The sequence below is a fragment of the Xylocopa sonorina genome, chromosome 7, assembly GCF_050948175.1.
Source record: "Xylocopa sonorina isolate GNS202 chromosome 7, iyXylSono1_principal, whole genome shotgun sequence".
Lineage (NCBI taxonomy): Eukaryota > Metazoa > Arthropoda > Insecta > Hymenoptera > Apidae > Xylocopa > Xylocopa sonorina.
Window position 1 is genome coordinate 8604575 of NC_135199.1, and position 26763 is coordinate 8631337.

At 37.4% G+C, this 26763-nt stretch overlaps 2 protein-coding genes across 15 annotated transcripts; one reads left to right on the forward strand and one right to left on the reverse strand.

Moving 5' to 3' along the window:
* Positions 1-223: 223 nt before the first annotated feature.
* Dap160 (dynamin associated protein 160) lies at positions 224-17196 on the forward strand. Of its 14 annotated transcripts, none has more exons than XM_076898304.1 (36): positions 224-563; positions 684-739; positions 983-1136; positions 1418-1566; positions 1645-1872; positions 2311-2406; positions 3004-3099; positions 3605-3772; positions 3912-3935; positions 4272-4436; positions 4504-4864; positions 4948-5161; positions 5295-5446; positions 5517-5639; positions 5726-5864; positions 5932-6246; positions 6421-6789; positions 6873-7030; positions 7101-7302; positions 7431-7715; positions 7844-7954; positions 8244-8339; positions 8659-8796; positions 8863-8989; positions 9063-9227; positions 13793-13920; positions 14007-14113; positions 14182-14254; positions 14359-14565; positions 14638-14721; positions 14794-14949; positions 15014-15160; positions 15233-15473; positions 15704-15778; positions 16530-16703; positions 16798-17196. In XM_076898304.1, exons 2-36 carry the CDS (start codon positions 718-720, stop codon positions 16947-16949), a joined length of 5601 nt encoding a protein of 1866 aa, XP_076754419.1. In that variant the 5' UTR covers positions 224-563; positions 684-717; the 3' UTR covers positions 16950-17196. The 14 variants fall into 14 exon arrangements, with proteins under 14 accessions (XP_076754419.1, XP_076754420.1, XP_076754423.1 ...); XM_076898305.1 differs by lacking the exon at positions 15704-15778 and adding an exon at positions 16008-16082; XM_076898308.1 differs by having other exon boundaries at positions 6873-7024.
* A 1106-nt stretch (positions 17197-18302) lies between these two features.
* On the reverse strand, positions 18303-25927 carry LOC143425482 (uncharacterized). Its single transcript, XM_076898319.1, has 2 exons — positions 25464-25927; positions 18303-22216 (listed from the first exon to the last, which is right to left on the reverse strand). Exon 2 carries the CDS (start codon positions 22212-22214, stop codon positions 18303-18305), a length of 3912 nt encoding a protein of 1303 aa, XP_076754434.1. The 5' UTR covers positions 22215-22216; positions 25464-25927.
* Between the last annotated feature and the right edge of the window lie 836 nt (positions 25928-26763).

Below are 26763 nucleotides of genomic sequence, written 5' to 3' on the forward strand. Positions count from 1 at the left end.
TTCAATAAGAGTACTTATTCGTTTACTGTCCTGTTGTCCTTTTGCCTCTCGTTTCCATAAGATATGACATGTTTGTGTTCGAATTAGTCTCATTGTTATGGAATCTAGAAAATTTGAACTAAGGGTTGCAGAAGTGGCGATCTTAACCGAAGATCAGCGAAACGGTTTCGGATCAGCTATCGATTCTTCCCGAAGATTTCCGGGAACAACCGAGGTCGTGAAAGTGACGTATGTACGTCAGTAGTGTGGGCCGACCCGCGTATTCGTCGGTACAGTTGAGTAATTTTTTCCGAATCCACTTCTGACGAAAGCATCACTAACATCGCGATACGTGATCATGAAATCCCTTTAGTAAAGTTCTAAACGAGAAGACGCGTGCAAGGGAAGCAGCTCACTGTCGTTGTTCGTAACTGGTGCGAGAAAAATTCTTGCTCTTATACGTGTGCGTTAGGGCCCCGATCAATCTTCAAGTTCACGACCCCGCACTTATTCGGTTAATTGGGTTTATTCGTGATTGAGTCAACGCTAAATTAATAGCGTTTCGACAATTCTTCTTCCGTGAGGTATATCTCGAGTCACTAAAGCTAGGATCGATCACCGTGACCTAACCTTGAAATCACAAATTCCTACCCCATGGATCTCCGGGAAGTAACTGTGAAAATTATCATTTTCTTTCGTTACAGATTCAATTCGGTGGTCACCTACGGGTGAACAGAGATGGCCACCCCTCAAACTCCAGGCAAGTTGCTCTCGCTTTGTTTTTCGACGCAGCCGAATCACGTTTCAGTTTAACTGTCATGTTGACAGTAACCGCCTATTAAAAAAAGCAGGAGTTATTCGTGATTTCCGACATAATAGATATTATCGATTGAATAGTAGACCAATTCACAGATATTGTTACTTTCATTCAGATAAGGCTATCTCCTTGGAATGTTGTTTGAACCTTGAATCAGAGAAAGAAAAATGATGTCAATTCTTTCAGGTATGGATCCTTGGGTAATTCAACCCAGGGAACGTGCGAGATACAGAGAGCAATTTGATTCTCTGAAACCAATCAATGGCGTTGTTACTGGGGAGCAAGCGAAAGAATTTTTACTTAAATCTCAACTTCCACCTGTCATTCTTGGACAAATATGGTATCAATATTTTATTGCCAGTTTATTTTTATGTTTATTATATTTAGCATTCCTTATCATTAAGTAGACATGGATTTCTAATGATGAGAATAATAATTTCAACTCGATTAAAAATAAGAGATTAATATATTAGAGTTAACGGAGATAGCAAACAAGCTGCACATTTCACATTTTTTTTGTAGACTTTCATGAACTCGATTATCAATTATACAAGAGCAAGCACATGGAAATAGTATTCTGTGTAAAAGGACAGATAGTAATACATTCCTTTATTGTTACAGGGCTTTATCGGATACAGATGCAGATGGAAAGATGGACATAAATGAATTTAGTATTGCATGTAAACTAATCAATTTAAAGTTACGTGGTTTCGAGATTCCTAAAGCTTTGCCACCGACTTTAGTGCAGAGTTTAAAGTCACTTTCTGCCAGTAAGTATAGCGAGCAAAGTAAATCAGCAAGATTATTTTAATCTATAATTATGTCTTACATTATTTGATTATGTTTAGGCGATAGTAATCTTACAAGCTTAACAAACGGAGCTGCAAATACTCAACCTCAGAGTAATGTTGCTTCCTTAGTAAATTTATCTGGTTCGTCACCAGTTCCAGTGCAACCTTTAATTGGTGGAATGCCTATGACTGGATCTGTTCCACGTCCTCTTATAGGTCCTCCACCTGCAAATGGACCACTACCAGGACATGCTATTAGACCTGTTTCACCAATGACTTTACCAGGTGAGTTATGTTAATCTTTTAAATGGACGTTAGTACAATTATATAAGATCAAGAATTGTTTATGTTAAAAAATACAGAGATACTTTGTGAGTTGAAAAACTATGCTTCAGTCTGGTATTCTCGTTCTTTCGAGGAAGAAATAAGAGTTTTATATTTAATTATCTAAGGTATATATAAACGCAGGTGTATGCGACAAGAAAAATATAAATTTCTGTGGGATCAAACATTTACACTACTGTTTAAAATTCTATTTCATGACAGATACAATGACATTCTAGTTAAACTTGCAACTGATACATGTTGGTAACATTAAAAACTTAATCAAGGTCTACTTTGGCTATTCCTATTCTTCATTATGGTTGATATGACTAATAAAATGAAATCAATTAACAAGCAATACTATTTAGCATTATTTTACTTATGCATCATACTACACAGCATCACGACAAAGTAGACAGAATGTGGCTGCCACTACACATGCCACAACTCACACAGCATCAAAGCCACCCGCTCGACCTGCACCACCCTCTGTGGGTATGTTATAAGAAGTGGATCTTTATGTATGAATGACTATCTCTGGATTTTCTTCTCTTCAGTATTTTTTCTTCCTTTTTAAGCTTCTTGAGGGAGATATAATTCTTGTTTGAGATATATTTTTTCTTATTGAATGATATATTGAGCAATGGAATATTATAATATGGTACATGCATTGATATCTTGAATTTGAAGATTCATTTCTGCATGAAAACTATTTTAATTAATTGTGTACATATTTAATTTGTAATAATATTGTAGGTCAAAGACATCCTAAAAAAAGTTAATATTTATTAAAGTAAAATATAATATTATTTAAAAGTGGCATTATATATTATGTTTCTACACAGTTACATAAAATAAAGGACAACACAAACATGTATAATTAAAGGTCATACTTCCATGCTTCACCTCTATGTCTATGTTTTCATTTTAACTATAAAGTGTATAGTATATATTATATGTATAATCAATGTTGCAATGGCTTTGTTTATTGACTAGATACTTCAGTCTGCTATTTTTTTTTTTATATACGTGTCTGCGCACACTTATACAACATTTTATACACTAATGTAATATTTGTGCTGCAAAAAAAAGGAATCGTGCCTTCTACAAGTACTACCACTACCACTACCATTACCACTACTCCTAGTGGTGGTCCTCCTCAAAGACCTGCACCACCCACAAGTATTGGTATGTTTCAAAGTGCGAAAGAAATTTGAGTAGTAGATGACCATTCTTTTCAAAGTACAATAGATATAATAGATAAAATCGCATGTAAATTTATGTAGCGATTTTTCACGTTTTCAGGAATTATATTTTCAGATAAAGAAATGATTCCTTTTTGCATTGTACATCATACATTGCACTATACATTTTATTTTAACATTAGGACTACAAAATCTTACTTTTTTGAGATTATTTATCCATATATATAGCATTTAGATACATGTTTAAACTAAGTAGTTCTAGTGTTAATAAGAAATCATTTCACTGCATCACATACATACACTGGTGTAATTATAAATTAATTTTATTTTAATTGCTAAGCTTTACCATTATTGTAGTTTCAATTATTTTTTATTTTTAATAATTTCAGCTTTCCTACTGTATCATACATTTTTTGCTTATTTTTCTACAGTGGTATTAAAGTAGTTTTTATAATGATGTCTGACTAAGTAGACTTGTATATTTACAGGAGCAAATTTTTCACCGGCAACCAGTGGTCCACCGCCAAAACCAGCACCGCCTTCTTTTCCCAATAGTCCTGTTGCTGCTGGAATTTCACCAGTGAAAGTTGCACCTGTTTCTGCCACGGCTGTTCCTTCAGTTCAGCCTGTTCAACCAATGACTACATCTGCCATAGGTAAACTTATATATTCTCTTTTCCATATGTTATTTGTCCATTATTTTTTTTAAATATTCATTTCAATTGTAACATTTTGTTGTGTAAACATATTTGAAAGGAAAAATTGTTGAATGATAATTTTATTCCCTTTTTACAGATATACTTGATCTTGAGTTTTCAGGTATACTTTATCAAACGAATTATGTAGAAAATATAGCTTTGTTACTTTTATTTAATTTGACTAATAAATAACGAGAAAGTTTGACGTTCTCCTATGTTGCTTAAATTCTCCTATACCCTAAGATAAGATTTTAATATAAGTAACATCTCTAGAATTGCGCTATTTCTTTTGGTATTAATAAACATAATAGATTTATTGTGTCATAATTAGTTGCTTAATAATATCGATTGGATCTGTTTTTATTAAATTACAGCTTTCCTAATTTTGTGTGAGCAATTGAAACCTTAACATATCTGATTCAATTACATTCTAATACAAATTTCTTCCTTTAAACAGGTATGTCTGTGGTAGCACCAATTGTACCATTAAATACAAATCCAACGCCAATTGCTGCGTTTGGTATGGGACAAACAATGCCTATGCAACCATTGTGTACTGGTATGGTTGCTTCGGTAACAGGTGCTTCTACTATGGTACCATCTATTGCACCTATGCCTGCTGGTACGTTTAATTTAACATGTACACAATTACTTGACATTGATCTGTAATTCAATTCGTATCTTTTTAGGAACTGGGGCAGTATCAACTCCACCAGTAGTAGGTTTACCTTTAGTGTCAGCAACTGCAACAAGTGGTGCTTTAGTAAATGGCGTGATTGCTCAAACACCTGTATCCACAAGCACGCCGTTAAGTACAACAGCGCGTCCACCAAGTATAGATAGGGTGGGCTCGGTTGATTCGCAACATAGTCAGCATTCAGTAGGTTCTCCACAATCTGTAGAATGGGCTGTGCCTCATCAGACAAAATTGAAATATACTCAATTGTTCAATACCTGGGATAGGACACGGTCCGGGTTTCTGTCCGGTCCCCAGGCTAGAAATATTATGGTGCAGTCACAGTTACCACAACAAGTATTGGCTCAGATATGGTACAATAATTCAACATACATTTAATAGCAATTACCAAGGGGATACTGCTTAACATTTCTATAGAATGTAATTGTGCTACTAGGGCGTTAGCGGATTTGGATTCCGATGGTCGTTTGAGCTGTGACGAATTTGTATTGGCGATGCATTTATGTGACATAGCTAAAACTGGCGAGAAGATACCTACTGCGCTTCCAATTGAACTTATTCCACCAGCTTTCAGACGTCAACGACAGAGTAGTTTAACGCTTTCTCAAACTGGTACGGAAAATGTAGATCCATCAGCTGGTATGCCTCAGGTAAATTTAATCTTTATGTATATTTATACAACGGTTAGCAATGCTCATGTTCTTGCGTTTAGTGGAATAATGCTTATGGCTAATGTGCGTACATTTTAAAATAATGTATTATAAATTGTAATTATTTTTTCAGACTTCCTTTGAAGACAAGCGTAAAGAGAACTTTGAAAAGGGGCAAGCGGAATTGGAGCGGAGACGCAAGGCTTTATTAGAAATTCAACGTAAGGAGCAAGAAGAACGTGAACGAAAAGAAAGAGAAGAGGCGGAGAAACAAGAAAAAATTAGGTAAATAGAGGTTCATTGAAGCTTGGTTAAGCAGAGAAGTTGGTATTAATCAGAGCGATAAATTCACCAGGTTGGAGCAAGAAAGACGCAGACAAGCAGAAATTGAGAAACAAATACAAAGGCAAAAAGAGATTGAACAGGAGAAAGAAGAACAACGAAAGCGCGTTCAGGAACAAAGAGAAGCGGCACGAAAGTAAGTGGACTTATACATAGGAACTCAAACTTTTTTAAAGTGTTGACAGTTTATAACATTGCAAATTTAAATTCTTCTTTCAATAGAGAAATGGAAAGGCAACGGCAATTAGAATGGGAAAAACAAAAGTCAAAGGAACTTCAGGCTCAGAGGCAAAAGGAACAGGATATTTTACTTAAATTAAAAGCAAGAAATCAAACATTAACGATTGAATTAGGAACTCTTGTAAGTATTAAAGAAGTTAATTAAAATGTAACTGGTATTTATTAAGTTTGTTACGTGTACAATGAAGAACGACAAGGTGAAGGAATTATCACAAAAAATTTGTGACACTCGAGTGGGTGTATCTGGAGTAAAAACAACGATTGATGGAATGCGATCTACGCGTGATGCACAATTACAAGAAATGGCTGCGTTAAAGAACAAACTTCGAGAACAAAACCAAAGATTACTGGCGTTGAGCCAAGAAAAAGCTCGCATCGAAGCAAAGAATAAGCTAAATACAGCTATGGAATCAGCTGGCCAAGAAGCTATAAAAATGGCGTTCGATAATAAGCAAATTACATTGAAACAAATGAAGGATAAAATTGCTGATTTACAACAACAGGTATACCTTAGTATATTAGAATATTAGATCGTAACATTGAAATGTTCGTTTTTTACGGTTGAAGTAAAATCGCAAAAGATAGCAAACGGACATTTCCCGCATGTTACAATTTAATATAATGTAACGTATAATCTACTGAAAATCTTATAATTCTGCAATATGACATTGGAATAGATTGATGCTAAGATGGCTGATATAGAAAACAATAATGGTCAACTCCAAGATATTAAAACTCAGATGGAAAATTTAGTGACCGATTGCAAGAATCTTTATGTGACCTTCGAGGATAAAAAATTAAAGGTCTTGGAACTTCGAGCAAGTGGTGGTACTGTTGCTGGTACAGATTACACTTCTGCATGGGGCGACAGTGCGTGGAATGAGGCTCCAGCAACGATTAACGAGTCTGCTTGGCCTGTCAGTGATACTACCACAGCTAACGCTGTAGAAGAAACCACTCCGGGAGTCATGAAATACAGAGCCTTATATGAATTTGTAGCTAGAAATCAAGATGAGATATCGTTTCAACCAGGCGATATTATCTTGGTATTATTATAAAAAGAAGTATTTTAAAATGTATCAAGTTGATATACAAAGAAAAGTAAAGGGTTAAGTTATTTTTTTAATAGGTACCACCCGTCCAAAACGCAGAACCAGGATGGATGGCTGGCGAAATTCGCGGTCACACTGGTTGGTTCCCCGAATCTTATGTAGAACCAGTGGATGTTGGAAACGCGAATGATAATGCTTTTATACAACAGGACAGCGTGGAGAAGAGAACGTTAGAGTTAGTCATTGGAGCTGAAATTAGGTTTAATTAATAAGAACACAATTTACCGTTATCTCTGTTGTTATAGGGGAATTGCTGAGGTTCCTGAAAATGTATCTGACGCAGGATCGCTGGGTGATGAACCGCCTCCTGTCGTACCTATCGTACCCACCCTTGGGTTAGGTGTAACTTGTGATTTACAAGTAACAACTTTGTACCATTATCGTCCTACGATGGAGCAACACCTTCCTTTCGAAAAGGGTGATATTATTAAAGTCGATGAGCAACAAGTTAGTGAAATTATTCTCGAAAACATTCTTCGTTTGCATCTCTAACACTTGATATTAATCACTCGCTATAAAAGTTTATATCGAGAGATTTCTATTGTACGTATTAATATACTATTTTAATGACTTAGGGTGATTGGTGGTACGGCACGTCCACCAATGGAGCCAAGGGTTGGTTTCCCAAATCTTATGTAAAAGAAATTACTGCCAATCAAACCGCAATTGTCGATGGTCTCAACGAATACTATGTAGCTTTGTATCCGTATACCTCTGCCGAAGCTGGAGACTTAACTTTTAATCAAGGCGAAGTTATATTAGTCACGAAGAAGGAGGGCGATTGGTGGACGGGTACTATAGGAGATAGGAACGGAATTTTCCCTGCCAATTATGTAGAGAAATGTGATGGTCCAGATCAGGTATAAAATGACTTTTTTTTGTTACTTTATTGTGTGAAATTTGCGCGATTGACCCAGTTTTGTTACTGCTAAAAATAAAATTTAAAAAAGTGTCAAGTAGCCAGTTTTAAAATTCTAACATTAACCAGGGTATCTCTGTAACTACTAACGAGCCTGAAACAGTCACAACTGTTACAACGATTGCGGATACAATCATGAGTAATCATGAAACAGCTGCCACAGTTGCCCAGACTATCTTGGTTCGTATCATCTTAAGTCTATTTCTATTGTGTACAAAGTACTTCAGTCTTCACAATACTGAATTCTAATTTACTAAAATAAGAAATTTTTAATAGAAATCTTTTAAAAAAGGAAAAATTTTGTTCAGTGAACTCTGCCTTTTTGGTATTGCGAGGATTGATAATATATTGTCCTCTTATAAGTAGTTATTTGTTCTAAAATGCTTAGTAGACTTACCTTTATGATATAGCATTAATATACTAGTACATAAAGTATAAAGCTAGACGCATATGTATATTCCGTGTTTAGCAAACAGAGAAAACTGCTGAACAGATCGAAGATGAAAGAGCAGCCGCGGAGGATAGAGCAGAATTGCCAGATTTTACCGCAATGGCTGCCCAGCAGGTAATTAGTAATTTACTTATAACGCGTATGTAATTTAGAAGTAATTTGATGTTGATTATTCAATGAAATTTAATTGCCTCGTATTTTTGTTGTCGCTGGCGTCCCGTTATTGCAGTATCATAAGGTACTATATCTCTTACAAAACGTATTCGCTATCTGCTATATTTTACAATTCATGCTTCATACTTATATATCAGAGCTTTGTAAATAACAATATAAATATCATAATATTTGTAACTAATATTTACATGTAAAAATAAATCAGAATAGAATAGACAGGCAGAATATATTTATATAATATATGTTTGTTTTAATGCAGAGAGGTAGAAAACCTGAAATCGTACAAGTTATCGCACCTTATCAAGCCACTAGTTCTGAGCAACTAGATTTACAAAAGGGTCAATTGATAATGATACGCAAGAAAACGGACAGTGGATGGTGGGAAGGAGAGTTACAGGTAATGAAAACTTTTTGATAATGAAATTTTTTATGGTTATTATTATGTCATATCTGTACTTTTTAGGCACGTGGTAAAAAAAGGCAAATCGGTTGGTTCCCAGCGTCTTATGTTAAACCTTTAACTAGTAGTAGCAACCGAAGTACACCTGTTTCTCATGGATATCAAGACTCTCCGACAGATCCAAATGTTGGTGAGTAGTTTCTAACTTCGACATTAATTAGACACAAGTAACATATATGTAACATAATGTCTTCTCGATGTAGAGCGCGTTATGGCATTATATCCGTATCAAGCCCAGAACGAGGATGAATTAAGCTTCGAAAAAGGTGACGTTATAACGGTAATCGCAAAAGACGAACAACAGTGGTGGAAAGGCGAATTAAATGGAGTGTCAGGCGTTTTCCCCAGTAATTATGTATCTCCCATGTGTAAGTATGCTCTTCCATTTCATAGTATTACGTCTCATTTGCGGAAACTGAGGTACAATTTATTTATGTCTATCATAACTCTTTATTAACGAGTAATTTTGATATAAATTCGTAATTGATACTAATATTGTAAAACGTAACGTTGGTATGATATAATAATTTGAAAATATGACAGCAAAATATGATTGTTATAGCATACTATCAGTCTGTGATATACGGATAGACGGACGACCGTCAGGTTTTATATTTTTTGTTGCATATCACTTTAAGATACATAAATCGATATTTATAATAGTATCAATTTTCATAATTTTACTAATGCAACTTTTAACTTAATACGACGGTCGTTTAGTAGGACCAGATAAAATAATAGTTTCTCAAGTGCTCCACTATATTGAATAAATATGCTTAGGATATATTATTATTGTATACAACCTTTTCAATACTGTATTAGTCAAATATGTTGTACGTGTGCTCAAATAATGTTACACACTTATAGAATTTACTATTTGAAACTAGCTATAGCTCACAGGCATAAATAGGGTAATAGGGTAATTGTTAAATATTTCGACAGAGTTCATTGTTAAGTTACATGTGTAAATATTACGTACCTGATTTTCATCGCTTATGGTTCACCAGAACCATGATTACAAAGAAACAGGTTGTCTATCTGTTATTATTCGTGGCGGGTGCTATGCGTGCTTTCTGCTCTGACATGGCTGCATTGAGATTCAGCACTTTGGCTTGGAAAGCGGTACATCTGTACTTTACATTATAATCGTTATTTTACTTCTGGTCTATATATAACGCGTAGTTTATTGAGTCAATTTTATCAGAGAAGTATACATACATACTTTCTCTATCATACAGCCTGCCTGTCTGCCTGCATGCCTGCCTGTCCGTCCGTCTGTCCGTTTGAGGTAGCTGCTTCGTTTTGGTGAAAACATTAGAAACATCTTATACATGTATAATCAGTTAAAGAAATAAAGGACATAATTATATAGCATTCACTGCTCGGTTTGGATATTAAAGCTATATGAAATATATTTCAGAAACATCATGTTATTAACTTCAACAAAAATGCTATATCCACATGTTTGCAATTTATTTCATTTAGTTAATGCTATTCGAAGCTCTGTAATATTGCGTTATTTTATTTAGTCGCATGTAATTTTCGTTAATTTTGAACCATATAGTTCCATGAACAGTTTGAGCAAAGTTTTAGGTATTAGAAGCAGTAAAGCGAAACAGCTACTTCAAAGAACTTGAATATCTGTCATTTGCTTATGATACTTGGAAACAATGAATCCCTTTTATACTAATTGTTATCTTTCGCCTCTGCTTGACATGCAGCATAAAGGATAGCAGAGCAGCACCGCAGCATTGCAGGCTAAAACTAAAAGCGTCTCTCAAGTGCAATAAGAATGATAGCAGCCTCTACGCTGAACGCGACGTGTTGCGACCAACATGTCTCATCGGTGGAGACAGTGAGCATAAAAATGAAAGAGAAAAAAAAAGAAAAGAACAGAACAAAAAAGAGATAAAGACTCAGGGCTGGTTTTTCGTTTCTCTATTTCTCTGAATTACTGCGAGTCTTTTTCTTGTTATGGGACTTCATACGGTCCTTTACTTTTCATTATTAATCAGATTGTTACCGTGTGTCTTATCGACCACTATCCTCTGACCCATCGAACCTCTATGTATGGTTTTCAAATGTGACTACTATTGCGCAGTATTTATAAATATACGCGTACACGCGAGAGCGCAGAGTGTTGAAATAACAATTTAAATATCGTGTCATTACAACCACCTGACATGTGCACCAAATTCTACCTCAATCCTCTATTTTAATTCGAGATAAAGAAAGAGAAAAGAAGAGAGAGAGAGCTAAAAACGTTAATTAGTATAATTTGTTTGTCCATTTGAAGTAATATATTCGTCGATGACTAATGTCTCGAGTATAGAAATGAAAAGCAACGTATATTCGTTTAAAAAGTTCGATCCTTAGAAGGTATTAGACGTGTTTTTCGTTTGTACTAGCACTTTTAGCCCGGAGAAAAGTTTGAACAAGAAAATTCACCGAAAAGAAAAGTGGAAAATCCAGTTATAATTGTAGTAGAACCAGAAGAAGCACTCTCTGCTAGGAGCAAAGACAATAAACATCGAACTATTTATCCGTAAAACGTTCGTACACTTCTCTATATCTATTTAATAACACTCGAACAGCTTTCTGTGTAAATAAAAATATAGAAAGACTGTTAAATAATCTACGTCGGGCTTAAAGTGTTAGATCGATGAAGATTAGGTATACAAACGCTCCACTACAGTAATCTTAAATTTTCATAATAATCAGTATTCTGGAGAGAAGTTTTTGAAAACGATTTAATACTGCCTTTGTTTATTTTTTTTTTTTTTGTTGCTAGCATTAGTACGTTATTTGGTGCGCAATACAGATGGTTTGTACAGTTATACTGCGCCGAGGCCTAGAGCAAAAACAAATACCTAGAGCAGCTGAATATTATTTCTCTGCTTGCCTTCGATGTAAAGGGAGAAGGAGTTGTTGAATATCATAATGTTGAATGTCTCGTTTAACATTTCTTTCTTTGCCATAAAACTGGTGAAGAGTTTGTTATAATATATAGAAAATATTTGTTTAGTCTCGAGAAATTTTTAACAATTTACACAATCTATTTTTTTGTTTAAATTCAAAATTCTATAGATAAGCATAGGAGAACAAAAAGAGATATAGTAATATGATATGCATAATATTTGCAAGGGAAAGAGAATTAAAATATCTGCTCTCTTTTAAATTCATATAAGTTTAACCAAATCTGTTGTTCCTATTTATTTATTCTTATTATGTGTATAGTTATTATTTGTTCCCACTTTGATCTGTCTGGTATAATCGCACGATAAAAGATGACGTGCTCCTTCTTCGCAGCCTTTTATTATAGAGCCTAAATCATTATTAAAAAATATCAATAACTAATAATCATAAAAAATTATAGATAGATATTATTACCACTGGTGGGAATGATTTGTTAAGCAAAATATGTTATATTATCGTAAACCAGTTTTTCCATCAATTTATCCCTGAGTATAGTAGTTCATGTTAATTAAGGGTAGGGTATATAAATATTATACAACTATGTTATATTTATGATCAATTTATTTTTTATTTATATTTATTGTTTTTCCTCTTTATTTTACGAATCTCGATTTTAGGATACTTAAAAAGTACCCTGTTATTGTTTCAGCTGATTCCTTTTAAAGTTATTTACTGTTTTTCTATATTGGCTTCCCATATATTCTATTTTGGTTTCCCTTTTACAATGTAAACTATAAACTATTCTAATACTCTATATATTTTTAGTGTTTGAAATTTTATACAAAACTTTACAAGATAATGCAAGAATGTTTATTTGAACAAATCATTGTGTATCACACGTTTAGTGTTCATTCCATTAAAACCTCCAGGAGCTTGATGGAATAACTAGTTTCGAATAATTGCAAGTACCAAGCGCACAGCGGACCAGCATATTTATACAACTTGTCGACTCCTTTTACACGTTCTATATAACTCTTTGCAAGTAAAGGTGGTATAAATATGCCTGGTCGTGGAAATTAAAACATCGTGTGCTTAATATTAAGTATTCTAGATGCGCCCTGTAATATTGTAATCTTTATCTAATCATGTTGACGATGTGTAAAGTAAGTTATACAACTGGTTATTCTTAGATGGAAGAAAAAATTACTTGTGTAGCTGTATCCTTAAGATTGTTACTATTTGCAAAATATCCACATTATTTCTTTGTTGTCAACATCGAATCTCATAAATGAATATTGAATTTTTGTGTGTGGTGTACTTTCTGAAGCGGAGAACACTGTACGGGTGTGAACACCAGTTCGAAATCTCATTGTGTATTTATATTACAGTCTTTCCGTTTACACTACATGTGAATATATTCGAAATTTCTCACACGCATGTACACGCCGTTCTTATACATATGTACACATATCCATACATTATATACAGACGTGTTCGCAAAACTGCTGATTGAAATAAAGTATCTGTCTGTTGTAAAGCATCGTTGTGTACAACAATTCTGTATTACTCAGTGTAACCCAACAACGGACTTAAATATCTAGAATATGCCTTTATATAATGGAATGTTTTATATTTTCTTTAACATTTTTTTGAAACAATTTAACTTTGTATTAATCAGGCACGTATGGTCTTCATAGTCCAGAACATGTTATTATTCTTGAAACTGTTTAGTGTAAGTTGTACGCTTTCGGATAAGTTATTCCAATATTTCACTAACGTTACAATTACCAGTTCTTGAGGGAATAACACACTTACATTATTGTAACATTATAGTTGTAATGTCAGTGTCATTTAATTTAAGATATAATGTTTTAGAAATATTGGGATAATTCACTGTTTTAAGTAGCAATTTTACTAGAAGCTTATTGCAAATCAGTTAACAAAGTATTTAGTATAAATTTCTTTTATAAGAACAAAAAGAGATAGAAAGAACTCCTTGCATACATTTTATGTGTAGCTAATGAGATGACAACTGATTTACTGATGGCTGGATTGGATCCTATGGAAAGGAAACGGCAAGGATACATCTTAGAGCTTATTTCAACTGAACAAGCATACATAGAAGATATGAGACTTGTTCATGAGGTACCAGCAAATTTTTTTAAACAATCATTTGTGGCTTAAACGTTAAACAATTTATATATCATTCTGGTAACGGATGTTTTTTACAGGTATTCGAGAAGCCTCTTATTGAAAGTCTAGTATTATCCATGGACGAAGTGGACAAAATATTTGTTAATTGGAGAGATATTATTGCGTGCAACGACAATTTTTTAAGGTATCAATTAGTAAAAAATATTTTACCCCACAATATTGATTCGAAACCGCTCATGTAATATTTTTCAGAACATTACGAATACGACGAGATAATAGCGAGGGAGGAATTGTAAGAATGATCGGAGATATCCTATGTGAAAATGTAAATTTCTTCTTTGATCATAATTGTTGACTATCGCAGTGTCTGGAAAAAAAATGATAATTTTATAGTATAATTTTATATTTACTTATTTTTGTACATTATAGATACCTAGAATGTCAGCGTACATAAGATTCTGCAGCTGCCAGATATCCGCCGCTCTTTACCTTCAGCGTTTAACCGAGACTGTACCTGAATTTGTTAAAGTTGCTCATACTTGTCAACAAGATCCACGCACGAAAGGGATGCCTTTGAGCTCTTTCCTGATAAAACCAATGCAAAGGATAACGAAGTATCCTCTTATTATTAACAAAGTATCTATCATTGTTATGATTAATATTTCTTTCATATTACATATTTTATTTTATTTGTCATGTTCGTTTTAGATTTTAGAACATACTCCGGTTACTCATCCGGACAGACAATATCTTCAAGAAGCATTGGCTAAAGCTGAAGAATTTTGTACTCAGGTAAAATCTTGTGAACATAGTTCATATGAATGTAGGAAATGTTTAACGAATTTTATTTATTTATCGACACAGGTAAATGAAGGAGTTAGAGAGAAAGAGAATAGCGATAGATTAGAATGGCTACAAACACATGTAGCTTGTGATGGTCTTGAGGAACAACTTATCTTTAATTCTTTAACCAATTCTTTAGGTCCACGAAAGCTTCTTCATTTTGGTATACTTCATAAGGTAAATGTACGGGTAAAATTTCTGTATGAGAAGATGTAGTAATACATCTTGGTATCCTTTTTAGGCGAAAAGCGGAAAGGAACTTGTTGGTTTTCTTACGAACGATTTTTTATTGTTCGCCCAACCAACGGTTACCAAGAAGTTTTTTTCCAGCGGACAACAATTTTCATTTGAGAGAAACGAACACCAGAAGTTCAAGATGTATAGAAAGGTAAGCTCCGTAACAAACTATCAAAAGCATAATATGCAATAGTGTTGAGCGAAACGTTCATTTTTCTTACAGCCGATATTCTTAAACGAATTGTCTCTCTTAGGAGATTCAGATACAAATGGAAATCTTAATTTAAGTTTTGGCGAGACTGCAGATAATTCAACTAAAATACTCAGGCTAAGAGACCAAAAAAAACCGATTATACTTTTAGCACCTTCTCCAAGTGAATGTTCGCTGTGGGTCAGGAGAATTACGGAAGCAAGAAAAATATTCATGGAGAATGAGAAAACGCGTTTGCAGAGACAAAGATCAAGTGAGTGGCGCTTTCATTTCCATACATTTTTACTAAATACAGTTCGCTTTGTGTTGTCCGTGTATACATTACCGTTGGGTAGTATACAATTTGCTTTATCCAAGTTAACGAGTTGTTTATAATATTGATTCAATCATAGCAGCAAATCCAATGAATATAACGCGTGAAAGACATATTTATAATAATTAATTCAAAATATATAATAATGTGTAATGTGTGTGAGTAAACAGAACAGGCGCAGTTTGGGGCGTGTGGCAGAATTCTTGTTACAGTGTTTGAAGGTTTCAATTTAAAAACGATACCTGGTAAGCGAACGTGTATGCTTAAGTTGCTTGTTATTTTTCATGCATATGCTTTCTACTTATGGTTGCTTGCTGCTTTCTATCGCTTTCCGTATAACTGTACAATAAGAAGAAGTAAAATAGAGTGAAACACGAGATAGAATAAAGAATCATTGAGGATCAATTTCGATTCTAATCGTAATTTAACTGCACGATGTACGTTTTGATTAACAAAAATCTGGCATGATTGTAGTTCGCAGAAAGCCGCCACAGGGTAGCCTTCGATTAGTAGTTGTGGAAGCTGAAGATCTAATTATCTTAAAGAAAGGTAACATTTTTTGCACGTAAGCTGTATTTCAGGGTTCAGTACGTGGATGAATAATTAATAAAAGCGAGTAACTTGAGAGTAATTCGAAATTAAATAACGCACTCTGTCTTTTAATGAACTTTTCTTTTAACTTCATTTTCATCTAATCTGTGATATGTATACTATTTTGTCGCTTTTTTAACATATTTTGCATGCAACCTTTATATAGTTTAGTTTGTAAAAAATTAATTTCCTCTATAGTACACGATCATATTGTTCGATAACGTTAAATTTAATAACATTAGTGCAGCTGCAACTTATGCCTTATTAACAGTACGAGCACTGCAAACTTCGTTTAATATTCTATCTAACTGCTTTATCTGATATTAGACTTTTTTTATACTTTTATACTTTTTTTATATTACAATAGTCGTAACAATAATAAAAAGAAAAGAAATAATTGTATAGGAAAATGCAATACGTTTTGTAAAGTGAGTATGGGCTCACAAGAAGAGAGAACAGGTGTCGTGTCAGGAACAGATTGTCCTCTGTGGGATGCATCGATGCAGTTCCAAGTAAAGGATCTACTTGAGGATACGTTATGCATTACGGTCTTTGATAAAGGCTACTACAGTCCGGATGGTAAAATTAACTTTTAATTTTCTACGTAAATCTGTACCTAGAACAAACGCGAAATCGCATCGACAATACAATATATATTCAAATATCATTATAGAATTTCTGGGTCGAGCAGAAATAAGGGTCGCCGACATAATGAGAGATAGTAGAGATTCGTGTGGACCAATACAGAAACGTATTCGACTGCACGAAGTCGAGAAAGGCACTGTTGTGCTGAAATTGGATTTACGGCTGTTTGGTAATCGGTAGAAAGATAGAACTACATATTTAAAGGTAAATGACTACACAGCATAATGTTACAATTGTTATTGCCAATAAGATTTTACATATCGTTACTTATAAGAAACCAGAAGTTCTTATCTCAATTTAATGCAATAGTTTCAACAGTTGTTACAATCAAGTAATAAGGGAACAAAACAATCAATTTTTTAAATATAAAGTATTTATTCTATTTTAGAAAATTTTTATGAACTAGATGGAAAATGTTATATAGATATTACTTAATGCATTTTTTTAATTGCATGGGACTAGTTTCCAGTGTAGTTCTGGTATTAATTCATAAGAAAGACAGTACTTTTATTACTTTACATGTACAAAGTTCATCGAATCGTGATGATTTTTAGTCTTCCTTGAGGATTAATTATTTATAAATTCGCCAAACTACAGTATTACTGTTATCGTTGTTACAAGATTCGTATTGTAATAATCAAACAAGCATTTTTGTGTTTTATATTAAACACTAATTGTACAAAATAAGGAGTATTTAAGAGGGCATTAATAATGAATGAATCGGGGTATATACAGATCGATTTAAGAATAATTTATTACATTAAATGCCTAGCGTACAATTGCGATCATTATCGATAAGGTAGAAAATAAATAATGTAGTTTACATTCCATCATGCTGACTCACGTATGAAAATTTATGATGATGTACGAACCTAGATGTACAAAATATGATAGCATCTAATTTATCTCAACAGAACTCTATAAATTACTATATAGCCTATATCAATAAAGTAGACAGACCAACATAAATATAGTAATCTCTTAATATTACAATAAATGTTGCAGATGATCCTTCGTAATGGTGTTCTAAGAGGATTACATGCAAAGCGGTGCAAGTACGTCTAGTGAATTGTTCGTTCCCCAATACGTTGTTTCTACAACATCGCATTGCCAAATAGAATGGTTCTTAATGCAAAACTTTTACAAATATCTAGTCCAGGTATATCACTTGCACCCCATTGCATCCAACCCTGTTTCTTCGAGTCAATGATCCAAAACTATATCCCAAAGATCAGGTGAATGTTCAGACTTGTGTAGCACGATTCCTTCCTCCACGAAGACAACGAATCGTTTCGATCACCGATGCACGCCAGGTTCGAGATATTTAGTATCAGTACAGGGCAACGTCCCAGTCAGCATTACCCAATAATCGAAATACAAGAACCGTTCGAAAGTGTTGAATCAAATTGTTCTACATTCGCAGAAAGATGGCAATGCCAAGTGGAACGTAACAGTGATCAGACAGATACTAGAAATCAAACTTATCCTTCCTTTCAATTAGTATACATTTCTACAAATAAAAACGGTCTTTCATCAAACGGTTGAATTGGCAGGCCCTCGAAGATGCGTAGTAGCACCTTCTGAGTTCACGTCGCTGGATTCCCGACCCTCCGGCCCGCCCTCGTCTTCTGTTGGAAACTCGTAAATCGGTTTGAACCCGCCGAACAGTTGCGGCTTGAAATTTTCCGGGTCAAATTCAGTTTTTTCCGTCTGAGATTCCTCCGCGTCCGAAGTGATCTCGGAAGAATTGTCGTCCGATTTCCTGCTGATGGTCGGTTCGACCACGACGACGCTCCAACCGTTTTTAGAGGGTGCTTCCGCGCTGACGCTTGCCACAAACGGCGCCATGAAGTTTTGCGGCGACGGAGCAGAACTGGAGGAACTGGACGGTTGCTGGGAAGGCAGCAAGACGGGTTTCTCATCGCTCTTCTCAGATTTTATCATGTCTTCGTCTCTCACATCTATGTCCAAACGATGCGACGCTTGTGCCGTTGGCGTGTAAATGTAAGCGATCGGCGTGGAAGATGGCAAGACTGGCAAACGGTGGAGAGTAGCCGAGATAGCCTCGTTCTTCTTCGCTACGAATGGTACGAAATCTTGTAGATATGGTATAACGTTCGTGTTGGAATCTTTGTCATTTTTTTCTTCGTTGTTTTCTTTTATAGAGTCCTCCTCTTGCCATTGATCACTGGGCACCAGTAACGGTGTTTCTTTCATTCCATTGGCAAGAATAGAGGGATCAGGACGTTCTAGAGGATACGGGAAATCTGAGATGACTGGTCGCCCATTAAATATATTATGGACAGAAGGATTTGGCACTTCGTCCATGTCTTGGTCGTCACGGTCTTGTAGCAATGTTTCAGGGGGAAGGGGTCGATGTGGACCTCTGGTCCCGACTACCACGCTTTCATCTTTCTCCCTAGAGTCGTCAGGATGTATATTCACGGCAGTGTTCACAGGGTAGACAACGTAAACCGGCGGCTCGGCCATCGGTTCACGATTGTCAAATTTCCTCCTGTCCGCGTCCTGATCAGTCACGATCTCGTCCGACTCCTCGTTCGTATTTGTGCTCGTCGACGATGGATTTGGTTCCGTGATGTCTTTCTCTAATTCTCCGTGCTGTTGAATCATTTGAAGGGTGGCCACGTGCGGCGAATCAGCCGTTCTGCGTTTTGGAAACGCGGGCGGCCTTGGCGGTACTTGGGACGGCTCTTCCGAGAAGCGTTCTGATCTCTCCTCCTCTTCCAACTGCAGTTTCTGGCTGGACAATCGTTGCGCCAATTTAACATCGTCCTCGCCTCTGGACGTCGCTGGTATCGTTGGGAGACGAACCCTCTTTACCATCGTGTATTCCATGTCTCGAGGAGGCATCACATTCTCGCTCTTCGTGGAGGCTGCACCAGCGATCCTGAGCGCGTGAATTGGCGGTGGAGGAGGTTTCAGCCTCTGTAGATAGGACGGAGCTGGTGGCAGAGGTCTTCTCGTTGGTGGATGTGACTGAATAGGTTGTCTTACTCTAGGAGGATAAGCTTGACCAGCTGGAATCGTTCCAATAGGCTCCGAGCCACGGTGTCCATGAGACGTTTTAGCATTCGGTCGAAATTGCGGTAAAATATTTGGTAAACTAGACCCGGAGGTATAAGGACGTCTTCTTATACCCATGGGATCTGAAGGAGCAGGCGGAGGAAGAGGGGGAGACGGCGGCAACTTTCCACGGGGTGGCAGCGACATCGGTCTTTGAGGTCTAGGATGATCTGGTCTCGACGTACCTCCGTGATGATAATGATAATAGAATTGCGGGGGTGATTTTGGTCGCTCGGCTGGTGGGGTCAAATTTACCGAAGGCTGCGGGAGATGTTCCTCGTTTTGAATTGCCGAATCTACTCTAACAGGTTTCATCGTCGTGGATGAGGGCGTTATTTCGTGTACAGTGCCGTCAGCTTCGTTTATAACAACAATATGCTCCTCGATTGGTTGCTTAGGCTCGTCCTTTGGAAACACGACGTAGTTGACATCCTTGTCTTCGTTTTTGTCCTCCGGTTGTTTCAAGAGCACCGTGCCCTGCACGAACGAGTTCTGCGTTCTGGCAGGCTCTATCTCGTTGGCCAGTTTCTGAGCGGCTGTAGGATTGGGCTGCCTCCATGTTTGAGCACTGTAAGTAGGATTGTTCTCCGATATGGATACGGAAGATAAGCCAACAGTCCCATGACGGTCCGATTGTGGATCGTAATTGCTCTTATCAGGCGAGGTATTGTATAACGGTCGAAAAGATGGGTCGATTCCAGTGGAGCCGCCGTAAGGATTCTCTCCGATCGCAGTGCCCAATGAATAGTACCCACCGTCAACATTTTGTCTATTTCCAAGAACAAAAGACACCGTATCTTGGTCCGGTGGTATCACTATGTTACTAGTGCTCTCCACCAAAATCCCGCCGCCTAATCCACTTGGCCTTTGATTGACGATTCCATTTGGCCGATACCCCTGACTCATAATAACATTATCCGCAATTCCGTGTCTACGATTATTGTTCTCAAACGTTATCGGCATTCTAGGATCGTTGTCTAAGGGCATAGATGTTACTGGACGTGGTGGAAGCGCGTGGAACGGCAACGAGCTACTCTGAAAAATGCTTTCTTGCGGCACCGGGGAGGAATGCATTGTAGATAACACTGGAACCGATGCGTTCGTTGTAGTTGTAACAACCGTGGTAGTTTCTAAAGCCTCAGTGGTCGTGGTTACACTAGGAACGGTCGATGTTGTAGTGGGCGAGGTACTAGTTTTGACGATCTTATTGGTCGACTCTTTCATTGAAACGTAATCGTCTCCTTCGCCGATTTCATAATACTCGAAGCTATCGATGTACTCCTCGTGCTTCGCAGGAGGTCTCATCTGAATATCCTGATCGTTCTGCACTACGTTATTCGGCCCCTGATGACCGTTACTATACATGGAAGCCTGAAGCTTCTCTATCGGAAGAATATCATCGTAATCGTCCAGGTGGTCAGCGAATCGTTTTGGCGTGGAGATCGGAGGCTTCCAAGTAGTCACGATGGGTGCTTTCGTCGAAGTGGACGCAGTGGTAGGCGGTGGAGGAGTCGTCGTAGTCGTCGTAGTAGTAGTTGTAGTCGTCGTCGATGTTGTCGTGGGTCTAGGTGTCGTGGTAGTGGTACTAGTGGTTGACGTTGTTGGCTTAGGGGTAGTCATGGTCGTCGTGGTAGTTGTTGACGTTGTCTTAGGCATGTACGGTTTCCTGGTAGGGTAATACATTACCTTTTCTCCGTGGTAAGGTTTGTGGTTATAAGTACTATAGCTGTTCGAGCCGCTCTGAACCTTCGTATTCGCATAGGAACTTGATATTAATGGGTACTTGTCTTTGCCGTACTTGTCAGAGGAATACTGGACCGGGAGATTGAGAAAATCGTGGAAGTTGGGCGAGTACGGATTAATCTCGTTGGGACTGACATCCTCGGTCTCTTTATTATTCTCCAATCTCTTCTTTGCTAGGTAGGCATCGTTTTCCTTTGGTAAATCCTTGGTATTGCTCTGATCATTCTCGTTTGCGTGCTCTTGGTAACGACTGCTGAAGTTGAGGGCCTTGACGGGCGGCGCCTTCTCGAAGTCGATCTTCCCAGTGATCGGATCCTTCTCGAGGGAGAACGGTCTTCCACCGTTAAACGCGAAAGGATAGGGAACGTGGTAACGCGGTGACGCTCCTTCGTCCGATGCCGAGAAGCCAACAGTGCTTTCCTCTGCATCGAGGTCAAGGTCGTCCAGCTGCGCAGTCCTTGCCAAACTCGGAGAAGATTCCATCTCGTCCAGCAAAGACTTCGGCGGGCCGTTGTCCATGTGGCCACCCATTAAGTACTCGGACGTAGCGCTCGCCACGCAATTCAGGACGAGCATCACCACGTACAGGCTGAACCGTATCGTTGTCGACTTCATCATACCTGAAAGCATTTCACTGTCAAAAATAGAACACAACAGTTCCATTACCCACGCATATTTTAATTACACAGTATGCGCGACAGAGAAAAGGTAACGAGAGCATTAATTAAATTTGCATATTTCGCGGAATAAATATTTAAACAGCTTAAACGATTACTATACAATACGTAAACGTTGTACAAACGTTATATAATCTTTAAAAGTTTGTTTAATTTTATCGACCTGAAGTCACTTGAATTATTCATAGCGATTGCTGTTTTTCTGCGCTACCAGTGTGTCGATTAGCCGAGCAAAAACCCGGAAAAAGTGTCCCGTCCTTTCTGTCCCACATTTAACATATCTGGATACGACTGTGGAGCGTGCCATGCGGGATACACGTACCATTCGTGGTACGCCCACCGGATTTGTTGCGTTATACCATCGGCGGTGTTACTGTAAACGCGTCAGCGCGCCTGCATCATCGGTTTCGAATAAGAGCAACGCGAATAAATGAAAATTAACTTATTAACCACCTGGATGTTTGTACAATTACGCTGTTCCACGTGAAAGTATCATTCTACATTTTCTACTATTCATATAGCGCTACTCAACTTCTTTTTCTCAATTTTTTGTTCAGTCACACTACTTTGATATGTGTAAATTATAATCGGTTTAGGTAGGTTCGTTGCAATTCAAGTTCAAAAGGAAATTACACGATACATAACCGGAAGTCTCGAGCGGCAATTCCAGGAGTGACTCTTTCGTATTCGTTTTAGGAACGTTTAAATAAAAGCGTCCGGCGATTAACGTGGAAAATACAAGGTCTCGTGTTGGCGGAACGAGAAAAATCAAAAGCGCCCGTTCTCGGCGATGCGTTCAGCTGTTGATTGCAATTAACAGATCTACTGGCCGTGGAGAAGATCGTCAACACAATGGAACGTTGAACAGAAACAGGCTGTTGCTGTCTTTCATCAGGCGGAATCGCGTTCCAACGCGTAACGGGTTTCCTCGTTCTCTCCCTCTTTTCATTCCTCGTTTTGTCCATCATACTCTTCCCATAGCATTCCAACAGCTTTTATCGAGGTTGTGCCACAATCTCGATCGCTGTATTTGGCATTAGCATTTCGTTACTCGCACTTTCAAGCGAGCTTTCGTTGCCACGGATGAAACGGGACCAACCGGAGACTTCCGCTGTGTCATCGGAAACGTTGCTGAGGGAAATTTGTGTATTCCGTTGCCAATGGTGGAAAACACTTCATAGTTTTTGGTTCTTCGACTTGCCTTTATACTTTTCCTTTTGTACTACTATTTTGGTCGATGTTCTTTCAATTAAATCTTGCAGTTTCTTTTCTTCAATTAACTATCAAACCTGGTAGCAAAATATTAAGTTAGATCAAAAGAGTGGTCTCGGTGAATAAAATATATAGAGTTCAGCAAATTTCTTCTTATCAAATTTACAAGTTGTTCATTTTTATTGTAACTTCCAGGCATCCCGTCGATAATCCCCTCAGACAAAACCCTTTCACTTCCTTCTCAATAAAATCAATGAGCATCCTAAGTACATCTATCGTCAAGCAACTCGAGTAACGTCACGAAGATCTAATTATAGAGAAAAACATTAGCAAACCAGAGCAGGAAGAGTCAGAAGCAAATGAGCTATCATGTTTATTAATGTGTGGGTGGACAGGAGCAGAGAACTCGGAACAGATTCAATGACCTAAAGGCGAGCCTCTCTCTTCATCTTTTATTCGGTCACTTCCAAAACCACTCTCCAAGGCCTCCCGATGGCCACGACATTCGTCTCCGATATTGTTTGGTGACCGTGACCGCTTCCTAACTCGGTGACTGGTACACGAAACAGAAACGCGTGTACCGTCCGTCGTGGTGTCCCACTTCGGCCGACTCGATTTCGGGGTTTCATCCACGAGAAGCTGTAACCATGAATCATCCGCTTTTCCGTGACCAACGCCACGGAAAGAAACCGTAATAATATTCATCGCTGGAATTCCAGCTCGACCTCCTTCTCTTTTACCGCGCTCCCGTCAATGGTACACCATTATGAACTCGTTGAATGTGATTATTTTCAGACCGCTGTAGAGTCCTCGACTTCTAGTCTTACCGAATTTTTCATCTATATTACCTATTTCCGTCTAGCGAATTTCTCATCCTCCCTGTCTTCGGTTTTAAAGATCACGGAGAGTTTTCCATAGGAAATTCCTCTTCGATTTCTACTTTATCTGTAACATCTCGTTTAACACGTAGTCTTTGAGTATTCAGGATTTCCTCTATTACTCTTGGCCTTTTCCTTTTCTTCTTTCTTTAATCTGTTATTTCTTCCCCTATCAATGGTTCCTCGGTTAATCGTTGAGATTATACGTAGAAAGAAAGATGATATTAAAAACGTAGAAACGTTGAATGACGAGCGTTTCCTCAGTATTTTAATTGAACCGTTCGCAAGCATAAATTAGAGCAGGAAACCGGTTCGAAGCTTGATTTTCAACGCGTTACGACGCTTATGCTTCTCTTTGGAACGGTTTGAGACTTTTAATACAGCGCAAAGTTGGCCTAACTATAACGGTACCATGATTGCAGAGTATATATTCTAATTGCCTACGTGTGATCCGCAATAAACTATTGTATCTCTGCGCACTCTCGGCTAATTAATTGCATTATCCTTATTGACAATGCATGGGAGAACTTGCAGTTTCGTTAAGTACTATTGAGAGTTATTGACAGAATATTAATATTTAACGTACAATAGGCAACGATGTATTATTATAATCTTCAATGCTTATTCGATACTTTGATCGTATAATTCTTTGATATAATTGGCATAGCTTTCCAACGTTTTACTACACTCGTGAAAGTAAATAAATATTAATAACAACAGACAGAGAAAATACATCAAATTGCAGGAATGCATTAAATATCACTCCTAAAAGCAATTGATTTTCTCAACCTTTCTTTAATGAATTAGTTTGCGAAAACGTTACACTAAACAGTACTATTTAATATTACTCCATTTAAGAGAAAAAAATTATTCTTTTAAGTATAAAATATTTCTAACAATTACTGAAAAGAGAAAAGAAAATAGATCATAACTCTTCAGTCGAGTTTAAATGTAGCTATGAACATAGATGCTTCCATCAATGCAAATTACAAATAATTTTCCTGCTTATCAAAACGGAAAAGAGTACATCAAATGTTCACTTCATTCTCCAATTCAAAACTGGAGCACAAAGATACTTGTCACGTAGAGCAAATCCATACCTGGATTCAAATGAATGACGAACGTGGATGTTCTCCAGTGGTCGAGGAACGACCTTTAGTATTCGCAGGCACTCACAGCTCCATGCGCGTGAACTCTGATTACCTCCGAGTTCGTCACTCTCGGTTTTCTTTTTTTTTGTTATCTCTCGCGTGGAAAGCAATCAGGGAACGCGGACACGGCGCAGGTGAATTGAACGTGCGACGAGAGAGTCCGCACGGAAGCTTGCAGCCCTGACAGAGGGTCACACGACGACTGAGGCGCACCGACGACCAGGTGGTAGAAGGAAGACAGTGGTGGACGGAGCACGAAGAGGTGGAAAACCGGCAGACCCTGGACGAAACTGCGTGCAGAAACAAGACGAAAGTCCAGAGGCAGGAAACGGAAGGTTCTCCCTGTTCCAATGAAAGTATCACAAATCATTGAATTCCGATGGCTCTGATTTTCTGAACTTTCTTCCATTACACTGTAAACATTAGTGGAATACGCAAATATTACAAAAAATTCCTTTTTCAAATACTGATAAAAATGATAATTAACGTTTACAAAAGGATACGTTTTTAAATTACTTATTCCTAATCCATAAATATCAGTTTTGTAAATTTCTTCATTTGTCTAATTTTAACGATTTCCATAATTATAAACAGTTTATCTCTCCTTCGTTTGAATTCGTTTCATATGAAAGAAAATCATCTCTTTACCTTCCGAAGAAAATGAATGACATTATTTATTTCGTCGCATCGTGATAAAAGCTTATTGATGGCCAAAGACCCTCGAATCTCGGACAACTATTCCAATTCCATTTTTCGTCAAAACATGCGGCACGCTCGAGGGAACAGGGACAAACTTTCTAACGTTTTCTTCACCGCGTATCGATTGTGGAAAGATTCCTCGGTACGTGGTAGCTGTCGATAGAATGAGGAAGGAAGAGGACGAGCGAGAGATGCTCCAGTCGTGTTCCACGAGCATCAGGTGGTGGAGGTAAGAAAGAGAAGGAGTAGTTGAATCTGACTAATGGACGGCACAGAGTCGACGGAACGGTACGTGGAACAGTTAGCCGACGACCCACATTGCGGGGAGTCGCTCAGGGCCGGCCAACGTGCCAGTTTCTTCGACCTTACCCTCCGTTAACGCACACTAGATGCTCCAGGATCGTGGTAAAATCGCTTAACCCCTTGCAGCCCAATTTTTTTTCAATTCGCTATTACTATTTATTAAAAAGATCAGATTGCTTGAGAAAGATTAGTCATTAATTTAAGTCCCGTCTTCTGTGTTCTCTTCCTTCAAAGTGACGACACATTA

Bases quoted from the DNA above. Each gene is read 5' to 3' on its own strand.
- Dap160 (XM_076898304.1), top strand. From the start codon at position 718: ATGGCCACCCCTCAAACTCCAG. The intron at 6,247-6,420 runs GTATACCTTAGT...ACATTGGAATAG, and splicing joins TTGCTGATTTACAACAACAG to ATTGATGCTAAGATGGCTGA. The intron at 8,797-8,862 runs GTAATGAAAACT...TGTACTTTTTAG, and splicing joins GGTGGGAAGGAGAGTTACAG to GCACGTGGTAAAAAAAGGCA.
- LOC143425482 (XM_076898319.1), bottom strand. From the start codon at position 22,214: ATGATGAAGTCGACAACGATACGGTTCAGCCTGTACGTGGTGATGCTC.